Raw genomic sequence first — 23,084 nt, 5'->3', positions numbered from 1 at the left:
CAGAAAACTTTTACAGAACAGTCTCTTGCCCACTTCATGCCCGTCTCTGTTGTCAACTGATGCTTTAAAAACATTTATTGTAATGAAATGAAATGAAAATATAACGCCTGTGAACAATCCTTGAACAATCCATGCTCTCGAATTATTTTGTACCTTTCTCATTTTAGAATGAGAGAATACTCGTAAGTAAAATCGACGCAGAAGGTGCTTTGATTTATTTTTTTGGAGTCTGGTTGCGTGCATTGCTGCCTCATCGGTTGATCTTGCAATTACATAGAGATCAAATCTAAGTCATTTGTCCCTATCACTGTAATTTTGACATATGTGTTAGGAAGAGACAAACATTAATTATGGTAAGCGGGCTTTTTCTAAAATAAATATCGAAAACCCGATTCTTTCAAATCTGGACATTCTTGGGCTCATTCTACTCAGAATCGACAGCACTCTCCATCCTACCATTAAAAAGCGGCCAAGTGCGAGTCGGACTCGCCCATGAAGGGTTCCGTATTTAGGCGATTTATGACGTATAAAAAAAAACTACTTACTAGATCTCGTTCAAACCAATTTTCGGTGGAAGTTTACATGGTAATGTACATCATATATTTTTTTTAGTTTTATCATTCTCTTATTTTAGAAGTTACAGGGGGGGGGACACACATTTTACCACTTTGGAAGTGTCTCTCGCGCAAACTATTTTTGAAGACCTATCCATAGATACCCCACACGTATGGGTTTGATGAAAAAAAAATTTTTGAGTTTCAGTTCGAAGTATGGGGAACCCCAAAAATTAATTGTTTTTTTTCTATTTTTGTGTGAAAATCTTAATGGGGTTCACAGAATACATCTACTTACCAAGTTTCAACAGTATAGTTCTTATAGTTTCGGAGAAAAGTGGCTGTGACATACGGACGGACAGACAGACGGACAGACAGACAGACATGACGAATCTATAAGGGTTCCGTTTTTTGCCATTTGGCTACGGAACCCTAAAAAGATGTCCCAAAATGTCCATTCCATTACGTCACGTTTTTAGTATGAGAAAAATTTTCACTTGTATGTAACGTGACGTAGTGGAATGTACAATTTTCATACAAAATTTTGGGACAATTTTTTTTATCATCAGGATTGAATATGCTAATGATTCTGAGTTGAAAGAACCCAAAAACACCAGGATCTGGGAGAATCGGGTTTTCAATATTTATTTTAGAAAACGCCCAAGCATCAAAGGCCACACTTTGTCGGTTACCATAAGCAGGAGATTTGCTTGTATTGCGTGTGTAAGGGTCCTTATGGCAAGCAACAAAGTGAGACTTTTTGCTTGGAAACGACACAAATGTTTCAGCATTTCACTTTAATTATGTTCTTAGGTTCTTACCATTAAATCGTCGGTTACCTTAGAATATTATCTTGCCATGTCGTCGGTTCGTAGATCCGCCAGCATGCACTTGTGTGGTTGTGTGCTATATCATAATCCCTCAGCCTAGACAGGCCTCGTCACCACCACGCCCTCATCACAACACTTATCAATGCATTGCTTGCTTATCTTTTGTAGGTACATCTATGTTATCTGTTTACTATTGTATTTGGTACCTATAGGTATCTTTGTTGGTACCTATAGGTTTATTCGTGGCTGAAACAAAAGAAGAAAGAAAACAACATGTAATACAACATATAAGCCACGAAATGGTCCCGACTCAGCATGGTGCTAGCCTGGCTCGGCTAGCGCTGGCACAGAATAAGTAATAGTATTATTTTAACACTATCATTGCAATTGCCATGCATGATGCAGAGTTAACTTGGTCCGATTATTTGTTTTGTGCAGACATTTTTGTATTGCCATCCGCTTCCAAACAAATCCAAACATAAAACAATTTTACCAAATCAATATCACCGTCCAGTATCAACTAAACTCGGAATTTAGTACCAAACACGCGACGATGTCGCTATCACACAACACTCAACTTTAAAACTACAAGTTTAGGTGCACTTTGCAAAAGCGCTTGCTGCATGCTGGTTTGCCTTCACCTAAAAATGCTAATAACCACTCGTGGATAGCGGTATCGATAAGTTAACGGTGAAGGATTGGTAATGTTTAGTACCGGAATTTACTATTTATTTATAGACCAGACCAGAGATTTGGAGACCAGAAGCAAAAAAAACCTAATAATTGCATATTCGATCACAGCATTTTATGAATCTTTTGCCATCATTTCGTTTCAAAATGTATATGTAACAAAGTAATTAAACTAGTGGCTCTGAGACCTCGTGAACCCTCATAGCTCCGCCGTTTTGAAAACGCAACTACTAATCTGAATCGACATAAAAATTGTATATCATAAATAAACAAATTCGGCAATTGTTTTACATTCGATTTCAAATTTAGTCATAAAAATAACGATGTAGGACAATCTTACACATATCAACACAGCAACACCATTGGTAGGTAGATCTTATATCGTTGCAGTAAGGGTTACTATCGATCAAGTGTGTTGACGATGAATACGATGATATACTTGCAGATCTTAAAATACCGTTGTCATGGCAATGGTAATTTTCAGAGGTCAGTAGTCAGTATACATAATCGCAACGCAAGGATAAGAGTCCTAAATTTAGACTGCCCGGGAAGTTCTAACGACCTTTACCTTGGCTTCTATACGCTTTCTCTAATGTCTAAGTCTAAAGAGTATTTTCGCGTTAGACCCGTCTATAAATGTGAGTTAATATGTGTTCAAAACGCGAAAGTTTTAATTATTAGTATTTTCAGAGTTCAGCATACATAATCGCAACGCAATTTAGACTGTCCGCAAAGTTCTAGTGACCTTACCTCGGCTTCTGAACTGTCTGACTGACTGGCTCTCTTGTCCAATCTGATGAGGGCTAACCGCGAAAATTGATAATCGAAATTTCGTTATCTGCCTCTGCCACTCTATCGCTCGAATATGCAAGAGTGCTCAGAACTTCGGTTTTCGCGATTAACAGTCTGGACACAGCAAAATAAAATGTTTCTTATGGATCCTTCTAAGTTCTAAGCTACCTACACATTTTTTTGCCAGAACTAGTGTTTAGCTGTATAATATAAAACAGGTCCCAGCCACAGCGCGTTTTTGTGAGGCTCGAAGTCATGCTAATGATGAATGTTATAACGGACGATGTAACGGTACTCCTTTCAGGCCCCTCGCCCACTGCTGGCGTTTTTGTTAGGCTTTTTACATGTCATTTTGCGAATTCGATCGTGATGTTGTACATAATGTAATCTGTATGAAGCAAAATAGTTTGCGTTTGCTGCGCGTCATAGATAGCAGACGAAGTACTTGAGTGGTGAACCCTGGCCATTATTCTTACTCATTATTCTTGGCCATCATTATTATTTCCTGGGAGGCAGGGAAAGGAATGAAATCCTGGTTTCACGAAAGAGTTCATAAATCGCAAGCGGCTAGAATTAAAACCCAGAAATAGAATTAATCGATCAAACGTTAAGAGTATTGAGAGATAATTCGCTGCGCAAATATTTGTTATCCGCAGACATAATTATGTATGCTATTGACATGCTAAGCTGGTTTATTCCGACTCCGACGTTTAAAAGACCTTAAGAAAAAAGAACGTAAGGGTTATTCCTTCTGATTATCGCGAATTATTTCTTTGATTTCTTTTGTTGTTTTCTTTGATTGAAACACAGAAAACGTGTCCGCAGTTTTTCAAAAAAAATTGTGTGTCAGTTTTGTGACGGGCTATACAAAATGTATGTGAAATTGCGTCACAAAACTGACATTTTGTGTTCAAAAGTGAGTTTGGTTGCCCGTAATGCCCGTAGCCACAATTGGTAGCATTTAGTACAAAAGCAAGATGATTGCAAATGGATGGCTGTCACTTTTGTCGGATCGGCCAAGCTGTTCACATTATCTGAACACGCACTCTAACGCCCGGATAATAGAGGTGATGTTTGTGAGCGCCCTAGCTGCACCGATATATCTGATGGCAACTTTACCTATTACCCTGCGGAATCTTTGTGATGTGACGTTATTTATCTTATTTATTTATTTAGAATTTTAAATCAGGCAACAAGGCCCATATTACAAATACCTTACAGACTAGACCTGGCGGTCTAGCATGATCGAGTTGCGTTCTCGCGCGCGAGTCCATACTTGAAGTCGCGCTAGATGTATGGAGTCGCGCGCGAGAACGCACCTCATGCTAGACCGGCAGTTATCAATAAATTAAGTAAAAATATATGCTAATACAATTACGTCGCATTTCTGAACCAGAAACCATCTGTATCAATAATAAAAGGTGGCCGCGTTGCATATAATTTTACATAACAACGTATAAATGCCATTTTCAAACAAAACTATACATTATAGAGTCTGTGCGGAAAGAGAAGAGTCGTAGAATGTATTGGATCCTATACATTTCACGACTCTTCTCTTTCAGCACAGACTCTTTTATTTTCGCCACGTTCCTAGACTCCTAAACCCTAGGACGAAATCAAACTTCAACATTTATTCAGCAAATAGGTCAGAAGGGCACTTTTACACGTCAACGTTGAAGTTTATAAAATACAACTAATTGCAACTACCAAATCAAACTAACATATTACAATTACTTAAGGCTGCGTCACACAGGCGCGTTTTCCGGGCGCGGCATACAAGACGCTCACGCCCCGCCCGGAAAACGCGCCTGTGTGCCGAAGCCTTTAGAGATGTATTAAAGACATTAAAGTGTCTTAATGTCGAATTACATAGAAAAACTATAATAATAAAATTAAAATCAAACTCTGCGTCGTGTCTCATCTCTGTCTGGTGTCTCGTGTTTGTGTGTATCTCTACACTTATAATATTTAAATGACCGGATGGTCTCATCGGAAGATCAGCGCTGTGGAAGTCGCCAGCAACATGCTGAGGTGAGACCATTTCGTGGCACCTTATCCTTTTATGTTTCTCTGTTATGTATAATTTTCTATTTTGTGTTTGTGCTCATGAATAAAATTATTTCTATTCTATTCTAAATATTACTATTTAATAAAATGTAGTTCGATTTCAAATCAATCAAAGTTTAGATATGGACAGTTGTATCATATTTTAGCGAAGAACTCTCGTTTTCGCTGCGACCGGTCTGCGCACGAGTTGATACGAACCAGCTTTCGCTTTTCAAGGTGAATTTCTCCTGGTGTTGAGGAAAATGATACTGTGTGCATGTGACAGCTGTCTGTAAATTAGATTGACGTAGTACAGTCACCTGTAATAATATGTTAGTCTTCGAAGACCGCAAAAATATGTGACACGCTCTTGTGGCGCTACAAATAAAATCGTGTCAGATATTTTTGCGGCCTTCGAAGACTTACATATTATTGCAGGTGACTGTACAGCAGCAAGAGACGAAAAAGGCTTTATGAAGTAATAACCCGCGGTTTGCTTCGCAGTAGTTGAGTAAAAAGGACGCCATATGTTGCTGTTTTAAGTTGTGACGACCTCTGTTCAAGGGGTGCGTGGAATGTCGATAATTATTGTTAGAAACTACCCTATGTCGTTCCCCAGACCAAGAACTTTTTGTAAAATTTCCACAACTGGTAATTACTAAAGTATACGTGCTTTCTGGGAAGGTTGGTAAAGCCAGGCTGAGTCGAGTGGGTTTCACTTTCGCCGGCTTACGTAAAGCGACCTTTTATCGACAACTACACACACATACGAATGCATTATAAATATGTGATGGTTTTAAGAAAAAGGGTACCTATTGCCGAAGTCAATTTGCTACTGTTGTCATAAAAAGTCAATTAGACACACCACACAATGTGGTACCGTTTCCCTGAAAATGATCACTACTACCTATGATCACTATGTTGGAAAGTTTATTCAGGTTTTCGGGCTTTTTGTATACATACACAACAACGTCCATAAGTGACTATTGCTTAGGGCTTCCAAATACCGGACTTCTCACAATACCGGTATTAATACCGAAACTGTCTTCATCAATACCGGGATCCATTGGATATGAATCGCTTGAAAATACATAGTTTTATTAAAAAGGGGAATTAGAAAGGCTCACTGGAATACCAGATATGTCCTAAAGGCTATTACAACAATAAACAATCAATGCCGCCATCTGCAATAATTTTATTTCGCTCTCCAGGTTGGCAATAATTTTATCCAATTTGTTGACTTCACCTCACCAGTCACATTTGTAGTCCAACTTAACCAACCAGACAAATTTTTTTCAAATTTCCGTCAGAATTGGTTTGCCCTTATTACAGTTATTCTTGCTCTTTCGTTTTATGTTTTGATAAAATTATAAGAACTAATTATGTTAATGTCACTCATCCACCACCAACCACCAAATATTTATCTGACGCATAGGCAACGATCTTGTTTCAATAATAAAATGAGGGTTAGAGATCAGTTAGAGTTAGACCAAGTAAAGTCTGCAACGATTTTGATACGCAGTATGCAGTGCAAGTGTTATTTGTACGTCATAATTTCATAGAATTTTGACGTTTAAAATAACACTTGCACTGCGCGTGCTATCAAAATCGTTGCAGACTTTTCTTGGTCTAACTCTAGATGCGTCTGACGTTTAGTAAGCTTTTTGAATTTTTTGATACAGCTGAATATATTGGATTTAAAGGGTTTATACTGCGCATTTCTCTCATTTTTTTAAATACCGGGATCCCGGTATTGCCTTTAAAAATACCGGTATTGAAAAATGCGTCTAAAAAGACGGGATCCCGGGATCCCGAAATACCGGGATCCCGGTATTGGAAGCCCTACTATTGCTAGATCATATCTCTTTGTCATACAAAGTACGAACGCTCAGTTCAGTTCAGTATTGACTGTGAAGTGGAAAAAAGTGTCATTCACTAGACTAGGCTTAATCGACCGGGATATTGACCGTGATTACATTTATCCTGGTCGATATAAATCTAGTGAAAATAACCGTGAATCATTCAAAACTGCATGTTGATTGAGTGTCATTCAATCAATCGAATTTGAACAACACTTCCTGTTGAATCATATCTAATTGGCCAAATACTACGCACCGATGTCGGCATAAGTCAGCATAACGTCTTGTATTTACAAAACTATCCAAATAAAGTTACTAACGGAACTTACTCTGAAAGTTAGAATAAGGTTAGAATACGTTATTAGCAAGTTTATTACGAGTATTTCACTCCGAAACTAAACACAAACAACTTAAGTTTACTGCAAATTAAAGATAAGAAGGCTTTGTTATAAAGTCTCTTGTTAGTGTTTTAAACTTAATTTAATGTTTTGTTAATTATATAAATGATTATCTAATTATAAGTTCTGTTTCGCGAAACTTTATTTAAGTGTAATGTTATTTGTTACAGGTAAAATCATAATATGGTTTCCTCACGAACAAGCAACCAAAAAGTAAGCCTGTGTGAATATGAATATGAATATTGTGGTAATGAGTTATGAAATCTGAAACTAGAAAGTCTACTACGTTGATTGATGTGGATAGTATGGATGAAATTATGTAGTGTCTGTCTGTACATGTATGATTCATATTTAGCCGAAATCATTATTCATACAGCGCATCTTCACTGATATTCAAAACACAACGAACGTCGACGTTTTTTATTCATAGGGACACTACTTGGTACCCGCCGTACTTTTTAATTTCAATTTTTCGTTTATTTGACATAATTATGAATCACATAGGCATCGGCTAAAGTCTGCGAGGAGTTATGAGGTTAGCAACTTTAGTTATTATTGAATAAAGTAGCAAATCCCTATTGTCACTTAATGGATTTATTACGAGGTTATGGATTTTAGCCGACGATATGGTGTACGTAACAACCAACTGGCCATTTGCATCAAGTTACTAGTAGTAAAGAAAACGTTTACATCGCACTAATTAATGTAAGTGTACAGGCCATTAAACATCTGTCGCGCATTTACGTACAGTCGACGTCAAAGATATGTTTAAATTTTTTGCCTTATTACAAACGAGTAAGGTTCAAAAGTGTAGACATATTTTTGACGTCCACTGTACAAACCGTGTCACACGTCAGTGCTTGCCGCGATAAGGGTCACGAATGGTCAGCTTTATGTGTCACCAAATGTACTTCTTGGGGGTGAATGTCGTGTTATGTACAAAACGGGAACTTGGGTTTTTGAGAGAGTGGGAACCCATTGTGGCAAACCATTGCCATTGTGGCATTGTGCATTGTGGCCTACTCGACCAGCTTCCAGTAGGATTTCGTCGTATTTACACTAACATACATTTAAACGCCTATTCTTTCAAATACATGCAAATCATTTTCTATAAAATATCTTTAACCTTCCATATGTGTATATGGTGGTTAAACCTTGATTGTGCTGTATAAAGCAGAAAAAATTTCGTTCTAAAAAAGTGCACAAATATCACTATGAATTCGGTCAGAGTCTGTTTATGGAAGCTACCTGAACGTATCCTTAAGCTGTATGATATAATATGTGGCAAGACCTAGAGCTTAGACATGGCGTCTATTAAAGACTGTGTAACATTTAATCCTTGGTATATAACACTAAAAAGCCAAGTTATGGCATCTCTAAACAGTGTTGTACAAAACTAGCAGCCTTATGTAGCGGCCTAGAGCCGTTTCGTGCCCACTCAGAATTCCGAGCCTTACGTGGAGTGGTAAACACTTGTTACATTGTGCCTTGCTATTATAGAAGTTGATAACTCGAGATAGCATAACGTCAGCATGACTTGGTACAGCCCACTCATCGCCTTAGGAAGACTGGCAATTGTATACATGTGGTTGGAAGTAGGATTTACAATAATATTCCATGTGACATTAAAAACATGAACACGATGTCGGGTTTTAACTCGCGCTTAAAATGTTTATTGATTCGGAAGGCCTATTACTCCGTAAATGAGTTTATTAATGAGAACAATGAGACAAAAATATGAACATTCCATCACAATGCAAATTTAAATGTTAATTTTTATTTATTTCCAATTTCTATACCTTATAATATTATCCTTAGCTCACTAAGTGAATTGTAAATAATAAATGACAATGTATGACTATTACTGAATAAATGATATGATATGATATGATATTTTATTTAAAATAAAAAGATCTTAAAATTAAATTACATAAGGTTCAAATTTCATCCATTTTTTCCCGCGAGTTGTCAACTTCTTCCCGCCGTGTACTATATTGCTCGACATTTTGTAACGTCACAATAAGCGCTGTTTGACTTTTTTATCGGAGTGTTGGGTTATTTACTTACCTATTATAAAGCTTTATACTTTTGTATAAAACGGGATCAAAGCTTTTAAAATTAAAGCATACGTGGGGACTTAACCAAAATGCCAATCGTTTGCACCGAAGCGAACGAAACGCTAATGTCTCTCTGTCGCACTTATATGGAAGAGTGATAGAGAGACATTACCGTTTCATTCGCTACGGCGCAAACGATTAGCATCTTCTTCATGTACGCTCTCGTTGATTGGAGATACATAGTTATATACATGTATCAGTATGTATGTACACGTACTCCTCAACATTGTATGAATCATTGGCCTGTAAGATGCCTATAAGGAAATGACCCGGCGAACCGCTTACAATCGACAGGGAACACTTCATACAAAGTTTACAAACCTAGTTTGAACCTCATTTTCAACTGCGATTATTATCAAACTACTAGTAAGTAACACAACGCGTACGCGAAATATTTTCATTAGGTATCTACGAGATTGAAAGGAATACACTGAGGGCCTACCGCGAACCACGTTCGACGTCGCACTTGTAAATTTCTCTCTGTCGCACTTGTAAATTCGTACATAAGTATGACAGGGAGGCAACACGTCGAACGTGGTTCGCGGTAGGCCCTCTGGTTGCCTACATTGTAGCATCGCATAGCTGCCCTCGACATTGTAAGGAACCACAGGCCCGTGAGGTTGAAATGTGGATGATGATAGCCGGTTTTATTGCTCGTACATCGTACAAAATTCCTGCTCTCTTTACATAGTATACGTTGAATTCGTTTCTTGTTTCTCAAGCATAATTCCTTCTAATTCTATGTAAGGAGGATGCTTGCTTTTCCATATTATTTAGTTATCAGTTATCTTAGCACTGTGTATGATATGGTAATGTGGACAGACTATTTAGTTAGGAAATTGACAAAATAGAACTAGAAATGTGGGCGAGTTGACTTATGTGAATATGGCAAAGTAACCAAATAAGTATGACTAGGAGAACAAAGTCGTGTTAGATAATAATGAATCATAGTCATTGCAAATGCGGTTGACAATAATTTAAGAAATTCTTCCATGCCTTACCCCTGTGGAGTCTGCCCTCCTGGTTTTAAGACAGCAATTCGACAAACCACTAGTTCTGTCCTCGTCTCTTCGTCCATCTTTGGCACCGGTAATAATTTTATATTCCAACAGAGTTTCGTATTTCTCATTCTCGCTACGAAATCCTAATATGTACTAACCCAAATACAAAGAGTGCATGGGGAGATTGTGGAGACAAGTAACACTATCTCATGCGTCATTTCGCTCGCTCTGAATACCACATTCCATATACAGATTGTTTACGATAACATACACAAACAATGTAGCACACGGATACTCTTAATTAATAAAACTAATACACACACATGTCTTATTCATTCACGCGTAATCTGCTTAGTAAGATAGAAAACGCAGTTCGGCTATTTGTTTGAATTATGTGCATTTTACATGCGAGAGGGCGGTATCGTAAATTTAACTGTGTCGGTCGTAAAGTAGCTTTACCTAGGACTCGATTCTACTAACTAGATTATTCGTGTGTCGAGCATTTGTTTTATTTTGGACATGTGTTTTATTTTCGATACGCTGGATTCCAGCACTGGGCATTGGAAGTCATTTCATTTCCGATTAAGGCCCTTGGAAAGGTTGGAAGACGAGCGTATGCCGTCCAACTAATGAACGGATACATATAGTTTATCTAAATATCACTGGAACGTCGAAGCCTGGAGTGGAACCCTTGTGGATATTAGTCGAAAGTGGGGCGAAAGGGACGAAGTGGCGCATAATAGGGAGAAATGGTGGTCAGTTTCAGACGCGAAGATCCTTTGTCAGTCCGAGATCACACTTACCTCCTGTACAGTTGCCATCAGATATATCGAAGCGGCTAAGGTGCTCACAAATACCTGAACACGCCTCTGTTGTCAGGGCGTTAGAGTGCGTGTTCAGATATTGTGATCACCTTGGCCGCTGCGATATATCTGATGGCGACTGTACAATAGGTCCCTAGTCCAGTATTTATGAATACTGTTTGGCTCGATGCCCAAAATGAGTCTTGGCCTCGGAAAAAAGCCGAAATTGAAGAACTCATAATATCCAAGCCGAATATAATTGGGAAAAGGCATTGTCTCCGAAGGCTGGGTGGGTGAAGATCAAGCTGTAAAGATAAAGAGAGCATGTACATAGGCATAGAAATGTTTTATTCAACATCACATGAAACGGCAGGGTGATGACCCTGTTATGTTATGTGATGACATACATGAATGGGAGAGTGGTGGTGGTATTTGGGTCGACTGACTGGATGCCATCCTGTAGGTCATCCTAAGCATCGATGGGCACATAGAGTCCGTATTTATGAATAACCAGCATAGTAAACATACCGTAATCAGCTGTGTGTTACGAAAGCGGAGCCGTCTACGTCATCCTCATTTACTAGCGCTATCACGTATGAGCTCCGTGAAATGCACACATGAAATATATGTACCATCACACACACTATTAACTGTACGTCGGTGTACCTTATGCCGTTTGTAATAAGGTTCACCGACGTACAGTTAGGAGTGTTGGTACACGTGGCAGTGACACTTGCATATGGCGACAGTAGTTCGATTTGTAATTGGAAATATATAGTGGTTTTGTCACTAATACTCGTACTTGCTAATACTTACCCAAAAATATTAAATATAACTTATCAGAGATATTCATTTCATAATACATACTACGTTATGAAAACCATTCTGCCTAATAATTTTGCATACTACTTATAAATTAAACATGTTCGCCTAATTTTTTGCCATGAAGTAATTAATTTAGTTAGGAAATAAAAAGTTTAGTTAAATGAATATGAAGTTTGTTGGAACGCGACCTTTAACTTATTAAATTCTAACAGTGTTCCGAGTTCTGACCGGTCTGGCGCAAAGAATAACACTTATTCATAAGATGTTGTAAGAGGCACGAGAGATGATCATGTAAATGAGAGAAAGGATATTACATAACCACACAATCCTGTATATCAACATCGACTATTTATTATTAGCTGTGTTATCTCGCTTTTTGTAGGTATTTGAGGTTACCACTAATCCCACCTTATCTCTGATAAGATACAATCTTTATCTTTATTCTCTGAACCTTATGCTGTTTTTCACCTTCAAAATCCAAACTATAATTTGTGAAAAGGCAACAACCTTTTCACGGTTAAAGTGCTGAAACGATTTGATTGGATGATTCCTTAAGTTCAGGCTATGCGGATAGAGTGTTGCAAATGAAGTAGCTATACTTATTTACATTTTTGGGAGAGTAACTGGGTGAATCAACTTTTTCTTGTCACTTGTTGCCATGGTTACGGTTGCCTGTATTTATAGTTGTGCGGTTCTCGAGAATGTTCTACGTTTGGCATGCGAGAACATTCCCCATAGTAAAACGGAGAACGTTTGAGAACGGCACAACTATACCTGTATCACTCTTAAAACCACAATTTTATTGAATTTTAAATAACCAAACATATTACATTTTTATGCCACTTATAAATCCCTCTCCAAAATGGGCCATCTACTTAGCATATTACGTACTACGTACTACTAATAAGTAGAAAGTAGTATAACATTTCTTCTAACAAATTAAGCTAATATTGTCGCCTGGCTGACGGAGGAATATAAACTTTTAAAGTAACTAGCGACCCGCCCCGGTTTCGTACGGGTTAACAAATTATAACATAAACCTCACTCTATCTATTAAACAAAAACCGCATCAAAATCCGTTGCGAAGTTTTAAAGATCTAAGCACAATAAGCACATACAGACAGACAGACAGCGGGAAGCGACTTTGTTTTATTCTATGTAGTGAAGATAGAGTGTGCCGGTCATTTTGACAATTCATCCGCTGCAGCGAAGGTACGAATAAGTGGCACAGAACTTACATTCCTAAACTACTTACATAGACTATTTACATTATTTTATGGAGCAGAGTAAGTAATCGAAGAAAAAGTAGTACGGGGTCAGTAAATGTATACCGTAGTAAGTAAATTGTACCGGGCGCTATCGCTCCTTATCGACGCTAAAATGGGTTGGTCGAGATCAGGGATGTTGCGAACATCCGCATCCGCATCCGCAACCGCGGAACATCCGCATTATTTTCAACATCCGCATCCGCATCCGCATCCGCATAAAATCGATGCGGAGCTTATGCGGATGCGGATGTCGAACAAGTCGGTACAGGAACGTCTTAGCGGCGGCGTAAGTGCTAGGTAATTTCGTCATTACGTATAACGAAATCGTCTAGATCCAGAAAAGTCGGCGAAGTTACTGTTTATTAAATATAAACGCACCTATATTCTTGCTCAAATACTAAAAGTTTGGTTTTTTTTAATAAAAAAAAACTAAAAATGTAATATTTGACGTTTTCTAAGTACCTAATCTTGACATCCGCATCCGCATCCGCATCCGCGGATGTGAGCCTTTAAAAATCCGCATCCGCATCCGCATCCGCGGATGTTAAAAAATCTGCATCCGCAACATCCCTGGTCGAGATACGTGCGCTCCGACTGCAGCATGCAGCTTGCAACTTGAATCTAGCCTTGATATAAACACATTCATCAGGAGAAATAACTAGTGTCGAACCAATCTAACTGTGCATGGCTTTTGCAATGATAAAGTGTGGAAATGTCAACATTAGTGTAAAATTTCTATGAAACTATGACGTTTATAATGATACTCCCTCACTTTGTTCAGTTAAAGTCTGTCAGTTTAGACGGACTATATAAAACTAGTGGTCAAAATTATCTTTAGATACACATTGCGTTTGCATTTATTAAAACAAAGTCTAAATATACTTTGTTCATGTAGGCCTAGCAACAAGCACTTATGAATAGTGAGTAGGTATTACATACATATTATCTTAATCGATTTACAATTTCAATTACTATCGTACAATAACTCACCAAAATTTTGTGCATCATGCAGAATGATCATTCTATTAATTTCGAATAAAAATATGTAAGGTCAAAGGGGATAAATACATACAACTGTACATAGGACTATTGCGTTTATTTCGTTATTTTTCTGAAATAAGATTGGTCGGAACGCCCTCTGTTACCTTTTATTCTCCAAGTCATCTCCAAGTACTGAGGTCAGAGTTTTATCACTTCTAGATTACGGGAGCTCTTTAAATGACGTTGTTTAAAAAAGGAACTCAAATAGACTCAAGGGGTCGTCCAGAAATCATGTGATCATATTTGGCCTATTTTTGACCTCCACCCCCCTGCCACAAGATCACGTGATAATTATGATGCGGGTACCGTTAGACGCTAAGCAAGTCTAATGTCGTTTCTACTGTATATGTTCAAGATGCTAATTGGTGAGATGAATGTTTTTATTGGGTATTTAAATACGCATATAAAATAAAGCTGATTATTTGAGCTAATTAAATTCTTGAGTTATATTGTTGTTTTTGCAAATAATTCTAGAGACTAAAGGACGAAATAACAGAAGTTTACTTAAAAAATAATCTCCTTCAGACACCCTCTAGCCGTACTGTAGCTTATGAATATGAAGAATTCAAGACAATTGTAACTAAAGACGAAAAATAAAACAAAGTTAAATGAGAACTAAGAGATACAAAGCAATTGAGTTACAAAAAAAAACATTTAAGTCGCGTGGGACTTTGACTTGTAGGACTTGTTAAACTTTGAGAAGAATTAATCATACTTTAATTAATTTTTTTAATGGCTGTCCAGGTCCCAAAAGACTAATTAGACCTTGACTAAATCGCATAGATAGAAGGTCGATTGCAGAGAGCTACCTCTACAATCGACCTTTCATCCTATGTAATACGGTTTAAGAGATTAGTTAACTGTGAATGTATATAAGATAAGTACATAATGATCGGATCCCTTTGTTTGACTGGACATAATTATTGCAAGTCATAATGTAATGATTGTCAGATTATCACTCGTCATAATTCTGAAACCGTTAACTTTTCGGGATTTTCTGAGTTAAACCAAATTATGACAATCGAAAATGCGGACAAACATATATTATGACTTAAAACTTTATGGGAAACAATAGAGACCCAAGTAGTAACGAGACATAGTATAAATGAAGATAAACAATCTATAATAACCAAGTTACAAAATTATTAAGTACTATGAAAAGACAAAGAGTTATGTAAATGGAAAGTCCTTAGCCATGTAAATTATATACTGCTACAATTACAAGCCAATTTGTAACTTTGTAGCATATCGCATGCGTCGGTCTACTATCTTGCACTACTTGCACTGTTGCATGATATTTTTAAACGGATCCGAGTAGGTAATTCTACTTAATCGTTGTTTTTAGGGTTCCGTACCTCAAAAGGTAAAAACGGAACCCTTATAGGATCACTTTGTTGTCTGTCCGTCCGTCTGTCTGTCAAGACCCTTTATCTCGGGAACGCGTCCGGTATCGAGTTGAAATTTAAACCATATATGTATGTACTCAGGTCAAGTCAGGTCCATGGTCCCTTGAAGCTGTGAAAAAAATTTAACTTCTAAGTTAACGTAAAAAAAGATACGGCCGTTTATGCCACTCAAGGGAATCAAAATTGATACTTGATAGGGTATTTCCCGTTGGCATATTAGAGTGATGACTGGCTAAAAACCCTGATTGCTTGTTTCTTGGGTGGACTGACTTGAAGGACCGCTTTTGAACCCTCATATAGCAGCGAAATTTGATCTTAAAGAAGATTAAATAGAAATAGCCAAAAATGTATTACATTTAATTGTAAACACAACATGTTTACGTTACGGGTAATTTGTAACTTTGTAAAGGTATCGCGTCACACCTACTATGTTGCATTGTTATCTTTAAATGCATCGAAGTATTTTTAGTTAATTGTTGTTTACTTGCCTGGTTATACAGGTTGTTAAATACAAATGGTGTTCAAATCAGAAGCTATTTAGTTTTCCCTGGAAAACTTTTCCAAGAAAATTTTGTTTTTCATCTAAGAGTGCGTACAAATAGAAATGAAGACAGAAGCTTGTTTTTTACTTGACCTGAGGGTCCGCCTTGTTTTTTTTTGACAAATCATCTCAGTCATCGCAATTTGCTCTGTGACTAAAATAATATGAAGTAAATTAATGTGTGTCATTGATGTTCTTTGTAGTCTATACGTTACATATTAAATGATAACATATGTTTGCCTTCATAGCTAATTAAAGAGTTCAAAGTACTTAGTTCTTATCGCGGTGATTACTGATTATATTATTTGGTATTGTCTGTTTTATCATGATGTCCTTATACTCCTTATTGTCTTTATAACTTGTCAAAACGATCAAGGGTGAAGTGGGGATAAAAAGATTGTTTTAACTTTTTTTATTGACTGGATTTTCATTCGTCAAATGAAATAGTAATAGGTAGCCACAATAAGTCAAACGTATACGCAGGGGTTTCCAATGTTTCCACATTAGACGCCAGAGCCCGTACAAGGCCACACTGGCAGTGACATACCGTCACTGACAGTGTCAAAACTGACATATACGCTATCGAGAACGTAATTTACTTTCTATACATCTCGCTCGCTCTAATATGCGAGTACGAGCGAGATGCATACAAAGTAAATTACGTTCTCGATGGCGTTTAATTCAATGCCAAACTGTTGGTAGCCGTAGCCACACAGGAGTGCAAATGTTTTTGTTTCCATTATATGAGTCCAAATAAGTCGAAAGGTGTCGTTTTCCCGAGCAATCGATTGGTCTAGTTTTTACACCCCCGGACACTAAATTTCTCGACGCGTAGACGTTTCTGGGGCATTGATGCACAAAAAGGTCTACGATGGTACGATGGTACCTTAATCACCTGAAGAGGATTAGGTACATTTAACATTGAAATATTTAGGTATGCAAACAGCTAAACAAACGCACCGTTATGCACTTAAATTTTACTATTGGCTTGCTACAATTGAATGACTACAATAAAATACATTCAGCCACACGAGCTACGGTAAGGCAGTAAAACACCGTTGATTGTACAATTTGTACAATCAATAGAACTAGCCCAGCAAACATTTTTGGTCAATATTCCGAGAAAGGCACCTATTTTAGGTCGCACAATTGAGGTGACCAAAATGAGGCACCTCGAATCGACGTCGAGTCGACATAAATGGGGAAAAAAAGCACGTGCCGGCGACGTATTTATTGACGGCAATTTGGTGATTACAACCATTAGGTCAACATTAAGGTCATGTTTCCGACGTGGATTCGACGTCGCCACGACGTGCCGCGTAGTTGAAATGTACTAATTTGGTAATCTTTACCACCTTTAGACGTGGTGGTGACATATTTTTTACCATATAATTACTCTGCGAGGCAATGTTTAGATGAGACGCGATGATGAGAAAAAGAGACACAAACATTACGCTTATATTCATTCTTTTCACTCAGAAACAAAATGTCTGACAAGAAAACAACTTGAAGTTTTGCAATGATAATGGCGGCCACTAAGTCGTGTAAAATAATTTACTTAGGCCGATTACGCAGATGAAGAACGATGAAATCTAGTGCGCAGAAAATTTTTTCGTGCAGTATGTTATAGACCGCGAGCCACGAACAGGTTTCCATGACCAATCGCCTCCCAGGCGATAACTCCTATAGTGGTTAACGGCTACGTATGATGAATCCTCGTGGACGTCAGCTGCCGCTCCGTTGGTGGGTTGAGGAATGGCAGCCACCGAAACACGTAAAAAAAAAAATTTTTTTCAGTCATCGCCTCCCGTTTCATACTTTGCCAGATGATAGTTTAGGTGCTATTGTTAATAAAAACAATCGTCAGCCGGTTGTATCGCGGTGGAAACACCGTCAGCTGGTCACATGAACATGTAAAAAAAAATTTTTTTTTCAGTCATCGCCTCCCGCTTGATACTTTGTCAGATGATAGTTTAGGTGCTATTGTTAATAAAAAACATCGTCAGCCGGTTGTATCGCGGTGGAATCACCGTCAGCTGGTCACATGAACATGTAAAAAAAATTTTTTTTTTTCAGTCATCGCCTCCCGCTTGATACTTTGTCAGATGATAGTTTAGGTGCTATTGTTAATAAAACAAATCGTCAGCCGGTTGTATCGCGGTGGAATCACCGTCAGCTGGTCACATGAACATGTAAAAAAAATTTTTTTTTTCAGTCATCGCCTCCCGCTTGATACTTTGTCAGATGATAGTTTAGGTGCTATTGTTAATAAAACAAATCGTCAGCCGGTTGTATCGCGGTGGAATCACCGTCAGCTGGTCACATGAACATGTAAAAAAAAAATTTTTTTTCAGTCATCGCCTCCCGCTTGATACTTTGTCAGATGATAGTTTAGGTGCTATTGTTAATAAAAAAACTCGTCAGCCGGTTGTATCGCGGTGGAATCACCGTCAGCTGGTCACATGAGCATATCAAGCAAATAAATAAATAAATAAAATCTAATATATGTTCATGTGATCCAGATGTGTTTTTTAATTAACAATAGCACCAAAACTATCATCTGACAAAGTATCAAACGGGACGCGATGACTGAAACCAATTATTTAGGTCTCCGTGCCTTCGCTTGAACCACTTACGAGATAACACCCTTGTAACTCAGACTAGGGCTTGCGATATCCGCCCATTTTTCGTATCCGGATATTTGGAATATTTATTATTTTAGTATACGGATATCCGGATAAAACGGATAATTCGAATACTTACTTTTTATTTCATAAAACCCAGATGAATTTAATAAAAACTGTAATATAATACAATTTTATCTACACACATGTCTTTAGTGCTCTATAATGCGTTCAGAAACCGTAGGAAATGACCAGGTTTATTACAACTAATTTTACTATGAGAACTTTCTTATCTGTGGTAGTAGGAAAATTTGTACTTTAATGTACATAATGTTATAGATTGTTGTAAGGTTATGAGTTTAAATTTGGAACAGCAGTCAATACTCAAGTGGGTCTCTATTCTAGTATCCATATAGGTATTAAAAATAGTTATCGATACGAAACGTCAATTTAGTATGTTTTTTTATTATAAACCGCATGATATTTGATCTCGAGTGACATGAGATTAGGGACTTCATTCTTTTGTCTAGTAATTTAAAAAAACTACGGATGCGTGACATGCTTGAAAAAATGTTCATTCACCGCCATTTGATCTTTTAATTCGTTTTAAGTATGTGTTTAGATAAAGTAGTGTATGTAACTGTACATAATTAGGTATTAAAACACTCGTGTGATCCTATTAAGAAACTCACTACCGTTCGTTTCTTAAACCCACGCTCGTATTTTAATGCCTCTCATTATGTAGCAGTCACATAAACTACTATTATGTACACAAGGCTGCGTACCAGCAAGTATTAAGCTATTTATGGCGTTCTACCTTTTCGCCGATGATTTGAAGTTGATGTGCAAGTGCAAACATACAGCTGGTGTAACCGCGCGTGAAGTTAGGTTAGTTAAGTTAGTACCTACGAATTATTGTGTTGATTTGCCACGTAATGGCAAAATTAAATTATACTCTCCAAAAACTAAAAATGAATTTCGGCAAAGATTTCATACACAACCTTTAATTGCCTGACTAGATTAGATATGGTTTTTCGAACAGGTGATACAAACTATACCACTACATAGTATAAAACAAAGGCGCTTCCCGCTGTCTGTCTGTCTGTCTGTCTGTATGTATGCTTAGATCTTTAAAATTACGCAACGGATTTTGATGCGTTTTTTTTAAAATAGATAGAGTGATTCAATAGGAGGGTTTATGTATAATTTGTTACCCGTGCGAAGCCGGGGCGGGTCGCTAGTTAGTAATAATTTACTAGGTTATGGCGATACTTCAACTCTCAATTTAATATTGGCAGTCTGCGCTGCGAAATTCATTTCTTGATAGGGGTTTTGATAATATTTAGAGAATCGAATATCTTCTAAGTGTTAGTCCAGTCTCTTCTTGTTGAGATTTTACATTGCATTTAAAGTCAATCAAGGTTTTCATTACAGATTTATTCAAATAGAAAATGCTAAAACCTTCTTTATCGTCTGCTAAACCCTACTGCATTTCGTTCGGCAGTTCAATATCAACCGAAGTCCTCCTCCGTTGGACTCGTTTTAGTTCTGTTCGCCCTTTGTTAATAACGTAAGTATTCGGACGCTAACAATAATAACAGCAAATCATGTTTGACAAGAACACGGTACAAAGTACGCTCAAAGTTACTTTTACGGAGCTAGGTCGATCTGCATAAGAATATCGACGAAGAGTCGGCAATCAAGAAGTAATATTTCAATAAACAGTTTATATAACGTAAAAATGTATCCAAATAAATAAAATCAACCGAAAACGTGAATACTATTATAAATTTCAAAGTTTTTAAGATAGTTTTCTTAAAATTTGTAGTATCACTTAATCTAAATACGGATATTAAATTGGACGGATATCCGGATATCCGGATTGCAAGCCCTAACTCATCAAGCGAATTCATCAACTAGTAGCGACATTTATCGCGCCACTCAAGTAATAATACCGCCCGGTTGCCAGCACTCGGCTGCTTTCACCTCGGTACCATATAAGCCGGCAAGGCCCTTAGCGGTGGTTCAAGCTTCGGCAGGAACCTAAATATCCGTTTTTTACCCTTCGGGGGAAAACGGTTCTATTTAGGTCTCCGTGCCTTCGCTTGAACCACTTATACGTGTTTAAACCTCTGCCGGCGCGGGCCCGGGCGTACTGTGACTGTTAATATTTATGCAAAAATCACATAATGAGAATATGGGCCTGAAATTTATTCCGTATTGAAATAATAAAGGATTGTTTGCATCAACCTTTAAGTAGATTTTCATCATATGGATTTACCGATAGATGAGACAATTCTTAGCACTGACTTGCCACATAAGTTAAACATTGCCACTATAAAACTACTTGAATTTTTATATAAAACAAAACGGTTTGACTATTACTTGAATGACTTTTCCTTAAATTATTATTAAAGACATAATCCGAATTGGGGGTAGGCCGAAAAAACGTAAACACACATCATCCTGTAATAATTTTTATTTTAAATAGTAAAAGTATTTTTAGTGGTGTAAATCATATATATAATTAATGACTAGGTGATAGCCGCTACCTACCAGCAGTTCTCTTCACTTATTTCACTCATCTTACTTAATCAACACTGATTTGTGTTCTGCTCACCGACACTTCACCACTACTCAACAATGGAGGCCGTCCAGAAGTCCATAGCAGAGTTAACGGAGTCTTTCAACACAACAATGGCAGACTTTCAGAGCCAAATTGACAAGGCTACTCCAGAGAGTCCCACAGTGTTATCTGTTGCGGCACAGTTCAGTGCTTTCCGAGCGTTTACACTGAAGGCAATCAAGTCACTGCAGCAACAGGTCGAGCTGCTGGGCCAGCAAATGGACAGTATGGAGATGCGGTCGAGGCGCAAGATCCTCTTAATTCACGGTGTAGCAGAGGCTGCTAATGAAGACACTTCGGCACGGGTTGTGGATTTACTGAAGGTGCATCTTAAGGCTGACATGTCCACCGACAAGATTGCTCGGAGCCATCGTATGGGACGCCCGCGCAGTAATAAGACCAGGTGCATTCTCGTTAAATTTAGGGACATTTCTGACCGCAATGCCACCTGGTCTGGAAAAACTGCACTCAAAGGGACTGGCGTCATCATCTCAGAGTTCCTGACCAAGCCTCGGCACGAGGTGTTCATGGCGGCCAGGGAGCGCTTCGGAGTCCGCAACTGCTACACCCGGGAAGGCAGTGTATTTGTCCTGGTCAAGGATGGGGATCGTCGCCGCGTAACTTCTCGAGCCGACCTAGATGAGATCGAGGTACCACCGTCTGCGCCTGCGCCGGCTGCTGGAGCTGATGGTTTGGCTGGAGTGGCAGTTGATCAACAGTTGACCAAAAGATCGCGTAAACCGGCAGCTCGTTTTTGATTTGTATTACTCAAGTTTTGATCGTGTTTGTAACTTCTGTATTTGGCCGTTTAATATCTTACATTTTACCCTCTTTCTTTTACATAATTTCAAGCTTTCTCTTCAGTCGGTTAATATCTATTTAGTAGCAGTAAACGCGGGTTGTAATGCATATTTCACAAACTGACAGTGACAATCTGACGTCTGTCATTGATGACACTATTTAATAGTGTTGTCAGTGTTACAATTTGCGTTTCGTATTTGCACTCACTATTTTTTTCTTTAACTTAGTTCTGCTGGTGGGTAATCTAAATTTGTTATATTTTAGTCTAGTGTTATTTTATTTATAAGTATATTTAAATATTTGTATTTCTTACATAAATTTATATATTTAAAGGCAATGTCTTATTTATCTACTAGTGATCTAAGCGATTTCAGTGATTTTGTCTCCGTTTCATCTAATGATAGTTTTCACAGTCTCCCTCCCTCCCTTCATGACCAAATAGACCAAAAACTGTCTGACTTTCCGAAAAATTTTAATATTGTTCATATAAACGCGCAAAGTATTCCTGCACACTACAATGACCTGTTATTGACTTTTGAGCAGAGCAAGATTGATGCCATCCTGGTGTCAGAGTCTTGGTTTAAACCATGTTTATCCTCCACCACTTATTCCCTACCCGGTTTTTGCCTCATACGAAATGATCGCTTTCTCAGAGGCGGTGGTGGGGTTGCTATTTATTTACGTTCTAATATCCCGTATTCTATTCTAAACATCTCACCTCAATCGTCCTCTTCTGATACCGCTGAATATCTATTTCTTGAGTTGATCTTATCTCATTCTAAAGTTCTTCTCGGTGTTTTTTACTCTCCCTCTCTTAATGTAAACTACTTTGCTTCTTTTGAAAAGCTTTTAGAAGACCTTA

The 23,084-nt window shown here is 37.9% G+C and overlaps 2 protein-coding genes across 2 annotated transcripts in view; both read left to right on the top strand.

Moving 5' to 3' along the window:
- The window catches only part of LOC134653174 (amyloid protein-binding protein 2), an 82,093-nt gene that overhangs the window by 6,975 nt on the left and 52,034 nt on the right, over positions 1-23,084 (top strand). The gene's annotated exons all lie outside the window — the stretch shown is intronic.
- LOC134652661 (uncharacterized) lies at positions 21,439-22,179 on the top strand. The gene has a single exon (XM_063507825.1). It carries the CDS (start codon positions 21,439-21,441, stop codon positions 22,177-22,179), a length of 741 nt encoding a protein of 246 aa, XP_063363895.1.

The sequence above is a fragment of the Cydia amplana genome, chromosome 12, assembly GCF_948474715.1.
Source record: "Cydia amplana chromosome 12, ilCydAmpl1.1, whole genome shotgun sequence".
NCBI lineage: Eukaryota > Metazoa > Arthropoda > Insecta > Lepidoptera > Tortricidae > Cydia > Cydia amplana.
The sequence above is the reverse complement of the archived record's forward strand: the minus strand, read 5'-3'. Positions and strand labels throughout refer to the sequence as shown.